This window comes from Salvia splendens, chromosome 4 (assembly GCF_004379255.2).
Source record: "Salvia splendens isolate huo1 chromosome 4, SspV2, whole genome shotgun sequence".
NCBI lineage: Eukaryota > Viridiplantae > Streptophyta > Magnoliopsida > Lamiales > Lamiaceae > Salvia > Salvia splendens.
Window position 1 is genome coordinate 18533791 of NC_056035.1, and position 12137 is coordinate 18545927.

The 12137-nt window shown below is 39.8% G+C and overlaps 1 protein-coding gene across 1 annotated transcript; it reads left to right on the plus strand.

Annotated features, from left to right (window-relative positions):
* Positions 1-8735: 8735 nt before the first annotated feature.
* On the plus strand, positions 8736-11468 carry LOC121798714 (laccase-7-like). The gene is made up of 6 exons (XM_042197852.1): positions 8736-8937; positions 9072-9223; positions 9644-9888; positions 9967-10095; positions 10162-11118; positions 11189-11468. Exons 1-6 carry the CDS (start codon positions 8842-8844, stop codon positions 11317-11319), a joined length of 1710 nt encoding a protein of 569 aa, XP_042053786.1. The 5' UTR covers positions 8736-8841; the 3' UTR covers positions 11320-11468.
* Positions 11469-12137: the final 669 nt, after the last annotated feature.

The following is a 12137-nucleotide window of genomic DNA, read 5'->3' on the forward strand; positions in this document are numbered from 1 at the left end:
ACAATTGTATACAGTTTGATAAGCTTCGCTCAAATTTCGAAAAACATAACTCGCTCAAATTTCGTAATTGGTAAAACAAATATATTAATGTGTTAACACGGCAAACAAGAGTTACACACTTTCCGAACTTTCCGAGTAACTCACACCCACTCAGCATGAACACTCACACACACTAATTGAAGAAAAAGAGAGATAGATGATTTCTTGGAGAAAAGGGAATCCCTTTTATTGATTGATTCCTAACACTAGAATACAAGTGAAAATCGAACTACTTAAAGCTCATAAAATTGTGGTAAGTGCCACTAATAGAATGGAGTCAAGAATCAAGAAACAAGAGCTTCCAACGGCTCTTTCCTAACAAACTAACTAACTCCAACGGCTAGTTCCTTTCTTGCTTCTTCCTTTCATCTTCAGCTTTTAACTCTTCATGCTTAGGGACTGAATGTGAACTCACTTCTTACAATTCTCCACCTGAGTACACACTTCAGTTCTTGCAGCACACCTTGATTAATTCCTTGCAATAATCAAACTTGTCTCTTCCTAGAGACTTGGTGAGTATATCAGCTGGATTGTGCAAAATATCAATCTTGACCACCTTCACTCTTCCTCTTTCAATCTCATCTCTAATGAAATGTAGTCTGATGTCTATATGCTTACTCCTCTCATGGAAATACTGATGCCTAGCCAAGCATATAGCTGAACTGCTATCACAATGCACCACCATAGTTCTGTGATCAAAACCAAAATCTGATATCACACCCTGAATCCATAAGCTCTCTTGCACAGCTGTTGTGAGAGCCATATATTCAGCTTCTGTTGTTGATAGAGCAACAACACTCTGTAGCCCAGATTTCCAGCTAACCACAGTTCCAAACATGGTAAAGAGATAACCAGTTTGGGACTTCCTATTATCCAAATTGTAGCATAATCTGCATCACAGTAGCCCACCATTACCTCCTCACTCACCTTATCACAGCCATTAAATACAATTCCCCAGCTACTAGTGCACTTCATGTATCTCAGAATCCACTTAAGAGCATTGGAATGCTCTTTCCCAGGATCTGCCATGTACCTGCTAGTAATATAAATGTCATGCGCCAGGTCTGGCCTTGTACAGATCATAGTGTACATAATGCTTCCAACCACACTAGCATAAGGAATAGACTCCATCTCCTATGCTTCTTGTTTAGATTTAGGAGTCTACTACTTTGACAGCTTAAAACTCTGTGATAGAGATGTTGATGCAACTTTAGCATTGTCCATATTGAATTTTTTCCAGAACTTTCTCAATGTAGTCAGTTTGAAGCAGTCACAGCCTTTTACAGCTTCTGTCCCTGTGAATATTAATGCCCAGGATCTTCCTTGCTTCACCCAAATCCTTTATTTCAAAACTAGACTTCAAATCTTCCTTGACTTTCTGTATCTCAACCATAGGTGATCCAGCAAGGAGCATATCATCTACATAAAGCAATAGATAGGCAACTGTTGTACTGCCTTTCTTCTTTATGTAAATGCAGTCATCAAATTGTGACCTTATGAAACCAATTTTCCTCATCTGCCCATCAAACTTCATATTCCACTGCCTAGGTCTTTGTTTTAGTCCATAAAGTCTCTTTTTCAGCAAGCAAACTTTGTCTTCTTCTCCAACTTTTGTTGGAATCGTGCTTGGTCAAATGACTTTGACTAATAATAAATGTTACAAGACATTTAATTTTGTGAAATTAAATGTAATAGCGTCGATCTACGTTCCGAGTAGATGACCGTAGTATATTCATTTTCTCAAATCCGATTCCCGGTGAGTGAAAAAATAATATATTAAAGTTGGTCACAATAAAGCTAGAAATGAGCTATGAGAAAAACTAAGGGATTAATTAACTGAGTGTTAATTATCCCACATCGGGGATGATAAACTTCTTTGATGAAGTATTTAATAAGATGAATTGTTATGTGTAATACTCCCTCCGTCCAGCAATTGGAGTCCCATTTCTCCATGGCACGGGTTTTAAGAAAGTTGTTGGAGTGTGTAATAAATGGTGTGTGATAGTGGAATTTGGGACCCACCTCAAGTGTGTTAAATTTTTGGCTTCCAAAAATTCGAAATTTACTGCCTCTAAAATCGAAACTTATCACCAAATTTATCAGCAAATCAAAATCAGACATGAAAATGAAGAATCCAAAATCGAAAATGAAGAATCCAAAATCGAAATCGAAATCCAAATCCAAATCCAAATCCGAAATCGTAATCCAAATCGAAATCCAAATTGAAATCCAAAATCGAAATCCAAATCCAAAATTGAAATCGGACATGAAAATGAAGAATCCAAAATGAAGAATCCAAAATCGAAATCCAAATCGAAATCGAAATCGAAATCCAAAATGAAGAATCCAAAATCGAAATGAAAATCCAAAATCGAAATCCAAATTGAAAATCCAAATCGAAATCCAAATCCAAAATCGAAATCCAAATCAAAATCGAAATCCAAATCAAAATCAAAATCCAAATCAAAATCCAAAATCCAAACTTATTAGCAAATTAAAACATTAAAATGAAGAATTAAACACAGAGAGCGGCGATTTGGAGGAGGAGGAGGCGGCGATTTGGAGAAGGAAGAGGAGGAGGCGTGGATTATGGTTCCACAGAGAGCGGCGACTGGGAGAGGAGGAGGAGGAGGGCGGCGATTGGGAGAGGAGGAGGGGGGCGGCGATTGGGAGAGGTGAGAGGAGGAGGGAGACCGAGAGTGTCAAGAGTGAGGGTGAGAGAATGAGGGAGACCGAGAGTGAGGGTGAGAGAATGAAGGGGAGGGGTGTTTTTTTTATGGCAATTGTGTAAATTAGTAAGAAGGGGGAGGGTAATTAAATTGTCCAAATATGGCAAGTAGAACCGGGACTCCTATTCCCGGACATCCCAAAACAGAAAAACGGGACTCCTATTGCTGGACGGAGGGAGTAATTATCTAGGAATAAGATGGGTAACAGAGCCCACAAGCGCGCGCCGCCACCCACCCACGAGCCGCGAGCCGCGCACCGTGACCCGTGCCCCGTGCGTCGTGTGCCTTGTGCCTTGGCAATTGGTCTTTGGGTGATCTTTGGGCTGCTCTTTAGAGCTGGTCTTTGAGCGTGGTTCAAGCCCCGTTTGTTCTTTTTAGACCACCTCAAACTCCACGCTATCCCCGACGGACCCCGACTCATGGTGGTCCTGGTCCACGTCATGTCCCCGCTGGACCCCGACGCATAACGGGAGACAAAAGGTCCCCGATGGACCCCGACGGTCCATGGTGTATCCTGTCGTGTAGTGTGTCCAGATGCGTCATGTCTCTTCAGCTCCTAATGGCTAGTGCACCAGTCAGTAACCCCTCGCGGTTACAGTCAAGCCATCATGGCACACATAATAGCTGTTGACTCCATCAATGCCCCTGCGGGTGGACTTGGCCTATAAATAGGCATGCATCCATTGCCTTCTGGACAGAACATACACAAGCATTCTTGCATACACACTCTCTCCCTCTCTGCATAATCTTCCCGTCGAAGCCCTGCCCCCGCCTTACTCTCGTTTGCCGGAGCTCTGCTGCTAGCGGTGCTGCTACTTCAGAAACGAAGCCATTTTATCTTTGGGGACGACACGCCAAACCATAAGCACTACCGGGGCGTATCTCATCTTGCGGAAAGAGGACTCCTCGACTCGGCTTACATCTTTACGGTTTATTGTTTCGAATTCTTCTTTGTAATTTCAATTCAGTTTATTTCCGTTTAATTTCTCCATTCTTCATTGGGTTGTATTACGCCCGGTTAGTGTATCCTTGTATCACAGTCATTCTATAACCAACAACTTTCACATAACCCTCAGGCTGATCCATGAAAATAGTTTCCTCAAGATCTCCATTGAGAAAAGCAGTTTTGACATCAAACTGCTACAATTCCCAATCTAATTGATTCACCACAGTCAGTAAAATTCTAATAGAAGTGTGCTTCACGACAGGAGCAAACACCTCATTGAAGTCCACACCTTTTTGCTGTGTAAAACCTCTATCCACAAAACGAGCTTTGAACTTGATTCTGTCTTTATTAGTAGTTTCAGTCTTCTTTTTAAACACTCATTTGTAGCTTACTAATCTCCTTTCCTTCCCATCAGATTTGAGCTGAGATTTATCCACCAAAATTCAGGTTTTATTCTTGAATAAAGACTCAATCTCTTCATTCATAGCTTCTATCCATTTTTCTCTGTCTTTACTTCTCATGGCTTCTTTATAAGTGAGAGGATCAACAAACTCAATGTTCTCAGCAGCACAAAGAGCATAGTAGACCACATCAGAGAATTTCTCAGGAGGTTTAGCATATCTTCTTCCTCTATCTCTGGCAATCTGATACTCTCTTGTATCTGTAGCTGTAGTCTCAGTACTGCCTCCACCTTGATTTGAAGCATCATCATTCTCTAGCTCAGACTCACTCTCTGAGTCACTAACTCCACCTGCACTTTGGCTCAGTCCCACAGACTCTACCTTGAAGAAGTCACTGTCAGCTTCATCAGAGTTCTTATTTTCTTTTAAGTAAGGCATTTGATTCTTAACAAACACCACATCTCTACTGATGATTACTTTCTGTTTCCCAGGCTCAATACACCAGAGCCTATACCCATTAACACCTTTCTGATAGCCCAGCATTATATACTTTAGAGCCCTAGCTTCAAGCTTACTTTACCTAGCATGAGCATAGGCTGCACACCCAAACACCTTATACTTCGAGTAGTCACTGTGAGCTCCATACCACATATAATCTGGGGTCTCATATTTTAAGGCTGTAGCAGGGCATTTGTTGATCAGATAGGCAGCTGTATACATTGCCTCACCCCAGAACCTGCTGCTCAAGCCAGAGCCAAGAAGCAAACACCTTACTCTCTCAAGTATTGTTTAATTCATCCTCTCTGCAACCCCATTTTGTTGGGGTTGCAAGGGACTGTCCTATGCCTCTTCATGCCATTCTCTTTGCAAAATAAATCAGACTCAGTAGAAAGATATTCTAGGCCATTGTCAGTCCTAAGGAATTTCACACTTCTTCCATTTTCTAACTCCACCTCTTTGCACCACATTTTGAACTTTGCAAAAGTTTCTGACTTATCTCTCAGAATATACACCCAAAGCTTTCTAGTATAATCATAATAATAGAAAGATAATATCTCCCACCACCAACTGAATTAACAGGTGAGGGGCCCCAAAGATCACTGCGTATGTTGGCAAGAGGTGGTGTAGAGGAATGAATACTTGTAGGATAAGGAGCCTTCTTTTCCTTTCCAAGGATGCACTGCTCACAGGGATCCATCTTGTTGTTGTTATCTTCAGGAATTAGGCCTTTCTTATCAGTTCTTTCATGCTATGGATGTCAATTTAGCCCGCAACCCGTGGGCTGGCCTGAATAGCCCGCCAAATTTATAGGGTTAGGGCTGAAAATTTCCAGCCGATAAAATTACAGCCCGATTAGCCCGCACCCGATTAACCCGCAACTCGTTAGGGCCAGACCCGAAAACCCGATGGGCTGGCCCGAAAACCCGATAAAATTTCTATTATTTTATTTGTTTAACTCTATTTCGACACTTCATTGATTATTTTATAATATAGATTACAGAAAAAATAACTTTCCATTTTATATATTAAATATATAAATTATATATTAAGTTTTTATTAATATAATAATAGATAAATGAATTAGAAACTTCAAATTCACTAAAAAATATATTTAAATTTCTAAACATGCTTTAAAATTTCTTGATGTTTATGTTTTATTTTGCATAAATCTCAAATATTAGTATTTGATCATATTTATGTTTGAGTTTAAGCATATATCTCAAATTTATCATAATTAAATATTGTATATTTTAAAAATATAACTAATTTTCACCATTATTTATTAGATTGATCGCATGTTAATTTTATCGGTAGCAACTCGATTAACCCGATGGGCTAGCCCGAAACCCGAGCTTTTAGGGTTAGGGTTGAACTTTTATAACCCGGAAAAATCACAACTCGATTAGCCCGCACCCGATTGACCCTCAACCCGAATAGGGTTGGCCCGAAACCCGGTGGGCTGGCTCGATTGACATCCTTATTTCATGCTTCCTTCAGCTGGATGGCCTAATCCCATGTGCCACAGCCTCAAGCTCTCATCTGACACAACATTGCTTTCACCATCAACAGCTTTAGCAGTGAGATAATAAAGGATATGCTCTCTGTCAGCCTCCATCACCACCTGATTCCCAGACCTCACAAACAACTTTCCCTGATTTAGTAATATGTTGAAGCCATTCTGCTCCAACATTCCTAATGAGATTAAATTCCTTTTTACTTCAGGAATAAATCTCACTCCGGTAAGAATTTTTATAGAACCATCTTGTAGCCTCAGCTTCACCTTCCCTATCCCTCTGATCTGTCAGATATGATTATTGCCTAGGAGAACAGTTCCTTCTGTTTCTTGAAGCTCATGAAACCAGCTCTTGTTGGGGCACATATGAAAACTGCACCCAGAGTCCATGATCCACCTCTGACTGACTCATTTATCAACTACATTCAGAAGTTGAGCTGGAAGATCTACACTATCCACAGAATCAGAAGTATTTTGTCCATTTTCCTCATAGGCTTGCTTCCTCTTCCATGCATAACAATTCTTCTTTAAGTACCCTGGTTTTTTACACCAGTGGCAAGATCTGGTTTCTTTCTGAGCATTAGAGCTGGAGGCTTTAGAATCTTCAAATTTCTTCTTGAATTTCTACTTTTTGAATTTCTTGACATTTAAGGCCTCTGCAGCTTGCACATCAGAGCCTTTGTTGGTACTTCTCTGAAGTTCCTTGGCCATCAGAGCTGAATACACCTCTGCATAGGTGATTGGCTTATCTCTGCCATAGATGATGGCATCACTCAGTTGATCATAAGAGCTAGGCAAGGCATTGAGTGTCAAGATAGCCTTATCTTCATCTGAAATCTTGACATCAACAGAGCAAAGATCATCAATGATCTTGTTAAACTCCTCCAGTTGCTCTATTACTGATCTTTCAGCAGTAAAACTGTAGGAGTATAGCTTTTTTCTTCATGTAAAGCCTATTTGCTAAAGATTTAGCCAAATAGACTTCATCTAATTTCTCTAAGATCTTCACTGCAGTCTTGGCTTCTTGCACATCCCTCAACACTTTATCACCTAGGCACAAGATGACTGCAGAATGGGCTTTGAGCTGCATCTCATCAAACTTGACCTGAGATTTTTCATCAAGAGCAAGAGCCTTTCCCTTCTCTGTTGCAGATGCAAGAACTGCTGCCAAGCCTTGTTGGATCAAGACTGCCTTCATCTTCATTTTCCACATGCCATAATCGTTTTTGCCTTTTAATTTCTCTGCATCTAGCCTTGCTGCCATCTCTAAGACTATTTGAACTTCTGCAAATCAGCCTCAACTTCCCACCAGAACGGCGCCACTTGTTAACACAACACACAAGACTTACACACTCTCCGAGTAACTCACACACACTCAGTATGAACACTCACACACAGAGAACACACACTAATTGAAGAAGAAGAGAGATAGATGATTTCTTGGAGAAAATGGATTCTCTTTTATTGATTGATTCCTAACACTAGAATACAAGTGAAAACCGAGCTACTTAAAGCTCATACAATTATGGTAACTGTCACTAACAGAATGGAATCAAGAATCAAGAATCAAGAATCAAGAAACAAGAGCTTCCAACAGCTCTTTCCTAATAAACTAACTAACTCCAACGGCTAGTTCCTATCTTGCTTCTTCCTTTCCTCTTTAGCTTTTAACTCTTCATGCTTAGGGATTGAACGTGAACTCACTTCTTACCCAATGCATTTAAATATTTAATTCAAAAAGCTGTTTCAAATATTCCATGATCAGTACGAGATAGAAAATTGTTGATCTGGAAAATTAGATTTAATCTGAAATTAAAAGCTTATCTAATGAGTCTCTTTAGCGGCTTACACGAAATAATTAGATGAGTTTTATTATTGAAATCAAGGTCTCTGGTATTATATGATGTACAGTCAAACTTAAACAATAAAAATAATGATTATCCATCCGAAAACGCGGATAAGAAGAGAAGTGCGGGCGTTGACATACTAGAATATTGGAATAATGATTTGAAGATTTTGACATCAATCCTTCAAATACAATCATCAAAATTGCAACTTCCCCAGCAGCAAAAATAGACCTAATTAATTGGAGTGCTACACATGAATTGTAATTGCGGTTCATTTGATCATAAATTGAGCATAATTTTTTTTTTTATTTTTTTTACTATTTTCAAGTAATTGGAAAAAGAATAACCAAGACCAAAATAGGATTGCTAGTAATAGTAGTAAAAAAAGAAAGAGCTGGTCAAAATAATGACAAGAGAACACGGTTGTAAATGGAAATCGTAACCACTTTGACATTATGCATTAAAAATATATATTCAATTCATTTGATGATCATATGAAGCTTCTGTTGCAACCAAATTCTCTATTAGCTTCGGCCATAATCAACAACTCAGGATATTTATTTGTTCTTCCTCACGCTAAATTACATAATCAATGGAAAATCCAACATTTTACCATTATTTTATGTACATTAATTCTCACCTCTACATTATAAAATTGCATATATACACTCTTCACAAAACCAGACTTTGACAATTATCAATCGACGACCAAGTCGATCATATTTTTTTTGGTATAAATAGGCACTCATCTCCTTAACTTTCTTCACCAATTAATCCATCTCTTCACATTCAATCTACCTCCTTCATATTTGAGATTTTTATTCCTTTCATTAATTCATTCGTATCTTAATTACTATACGTAGCAATGCGTCGCTCCTTGTTGCTTTTAGCTTCGGCTTTAGCTCTTTTGGCGTGCTCTTCGTCATTTGCCTCTGCTCGAATCGTTCGACATACTTTTAATGTAATGGATATATTCCTTTTTCAATTTTTATTGGCTCTGTGAGTGCAACATATTATGCATGCAGTCAAAATTAAATTGATTGAGTTATAATTTGATTTAATTTGAGCGAACAAACTTAACGTGCTAAATTGCAGGTGGGAAATCTTACTGTGAATCGGCTATGCCGAGACCAAGTAATCACTGCGGTAAATGGCGGTCTTCCTGGACCAACTATTGTAGCCGAAGATGGTGATACGCTTGTTGTTCGTGTTAATAACGTATCACCATATAATGTCACAATTCATTGGTATGTCATTTCATCTAAACTTAAATAATTTTTTAAATTTGATTATATATAAAGCGAAAGATATAGTATTATCTTACAACGACCTTGTTTTTATATCATAATTAAATAAAAGTTAAAAAAAACCGAAATTTCAATGCAATATTCATTGCCACTCATCTAGTTGATTAATTTAATTTAGTCTATCAAATCATGATACATTAAAATGAACTGATGATCCACATGTATAATACAAAATTTCATACGTCAAAAAATCCGGAATCGTGTGTATATACAGGGACTAGGTCAAGTCGTCGTTGCATATTGATTAATTAATTAATCGACCAATAAACGATATTTTCAAACAATCTTAATCGCCAAAATTAGAGGCTAGCATTTGTAAAAATTTTATATTTTGGGTAAATAATTGTGTAATGGGCACAGGCATGGGGTGTTCCAGCTATTGAGCGCATGGGCCGATGGGCCCGAATACATTACGCAATGCCCGATCCGGCCCGGTCAAAGCTTCACCTACAGATTCAACGTGACCCGCCAAGAAGGGACTCTCTTGTGGCACGCACATTTCAAAGCACTCCGAGCCACGGTTCATGGAGCCTTTATAATCCGACCCGCACCCGGTCGCACCTACCCATTCCCAACGCCATTCCGTGAAATCCCAATTGTTCTGGGTCAGTATTATATTTCATATTCAAATTCATTAATTAAACATATGTAATACTAGGTGAATATTGATATATTGGGTGCAGGGGAATGGTGGAATGCTGATATCATGGATGTGGAAGAGGAAGCTGTCTCAACAGGGAGTGCGCCCAATGCTTCTAATGCTTTTACTATTAACGGTCAGCCCGGAGATCTCTTCCCGTGCTCCTCAAATAGTAAGTCCACACATATATCAAATTAACTATTTGTACTCCACGATTAATTGAGTCTGTTTTCTACAGACACTGTCAGATTTACGTTGGTACAAGGAAGGACCTATCTTCTCCGAGTAATCAACGCTGCACTCAACACTCCGCTATTCTTCAAAATCGCCAACCACAATTTCACCGTGATGGCAGTGGACGCGGCCTACACCGACCCCTACAACACCGACGTGCTAGTTTTAGCACCGGGGCAGACCGTCGACGCCCTCATGACTGCCGATCAACCGATAAATCGCTACTACATGGCGGCGAGCGCGTACGTGATCCCACTCCTCGCTCCCTACGTCCAAACATCCACCACCGCCATCATGTCGTACGCGGGGGCAGCGGGGAATTCGACGCCACTAATGCCCGTAATGCCCCGCAGAAACGACACGGAGTTAGCGAACAGGTTCTTGAGCGGGTTGACCGGGTTGACCAGCAGCCCGCACTGGATCCCGGTCCCACTGGAGATAGACGAGCGCATGTTCGTGACTACCGGGTTAGGGCTGATCCAGTGCCGCAACCCGAGCGGGGTCTGCCTCGGGCCAGGCGGGCTGGAAGTCGCGGCGTCGATGAACAACGTATCGTTTGTGCTGCCGCAGGGGACTTCGCTCATGGAGGCGTACGTGAACAACGTGAGTGGGGTCTACACCGCGGACTTCCCCGACAACCCGCCGGTGGTGTTCGACTACAATAACCCGAACAACACGCAGAACGCGGCGTTGTTTGCGACGGAGAAGGCGACGAGGGTGAAGCAGTTCAAGTACAACGCGACGGTGGAGATGGTGTTCCATAATACGGCGGTGCTGTCGTCGGATGATCATCCGATGCATCTGCACGGCCTCAGTTTTTACGTGGTTGGGCAAGGGCTGGGGAACTACAACCCCCAAACGGATGGTGCCAATTTGAACTTGGTCAATCCGCAGGAGCGGAATACAGTTGTCGTTCCTAGCCTTGGATGGGTGGTCATTAGGTTCCGGGCTAATAATCCAGGTAATTACTTAATTCAGATGAATTATTTACTCTACGCGCTAAATATACAAAAATTAATTTTGATTTTCAGGTGTATGGTTCGTGCATTGTCACATAGATGGACACGTGCCGTGGGGTCTGGCTAATGCTTTTATCATCGAGAATGGGCCAACACCGGACACAACGTTGCCTCCACCGCCAGCCGATCTTCCCCAATGCTAGTTCCGATTTCTTTCTTTCCATTTATTTTATTTTTGAATTTCAGTCCACCAAATGTAGTTTCATTAATTGGTGTGTTTTTTTTATGTGATGATCTATTTCCTAATAAATTCATTGTATAAAGAGCAATAGCTATACAGCTAGTATGACCATTCTCGCTATTTCTTACTTTAATTACGAATAAGTACGATTCTTGCTCACAATTTGAAACTAATTAATATAATCAAATCTAACATCCACGATAAACCAAGTGGAGTATGCAATAATTTGGTGTTTAGTCATCTTTAACAATATTTGAAATTTGGTTGGTCGAACCTAAACTTAATTTTATATCGTACTTATTCAAATATGTAGTAGAAACAATATTTAGACTATTCTATTTGTTCTATTATAGTTGAGTTATTTTTTATAATTAAATCACTTTTCATTTCCTACTATAAACTATCTCTTACATTATTTTCTCTATTTTTCCTCTCTTACTTTTCTCTCCCTTCATTTAACATAATAAACATCTTTTTTTTTCCAATCTCGTACCTAAAGAAATGTCTCAGTTGTGACGGAATGGAGGAGTATATAAACAGCACACGTAGTATTGTGCGCCATGGTCGGTAGTATTTAATTTGTTCAATAATTTGATGTCGTTAGTAGATTAAACAGAAAAAGTATATGGTGACATATTAATGAATATTATAATAAAAGTGTACCAGGAAAATCAACTCCGATAAAATTAATGAATGAGACTAGGTCTATTGTCTCTATCAAATGAAGTAGTATAAAAGGATACTGTATTATATAGTATATGTGATTTTCGTGGTGACCAC

What these genes read in the sequence shown, in the direction of transcription:
- LOC121798714 (XM_042197852.1), top strand. Translation starts at nt 8,842, where the DNA reads ATGCGTCGCTCCTTGTTGCTTTTAGCTTCGGCTTTAGCTCTTTTGGCG. An exon ending in TGAAATCCCAATTGTTCTGG is followed by an intron (nt 9,889 to 9,966) that starts GTCAGTATTATA and finishes TATTGGGTGCAG; the next exon opens with GGGAATGGTGGAATGCTGAT. An exon ending in GTTCCGGGCTAATAATCCAG is followed by an intron (nt 11,119 to 11,188) that starts GTAATTACTTAA and finishes TTTGATTTTCAG; the next exon opens with GTGTATGGTTCGTGCATTGT.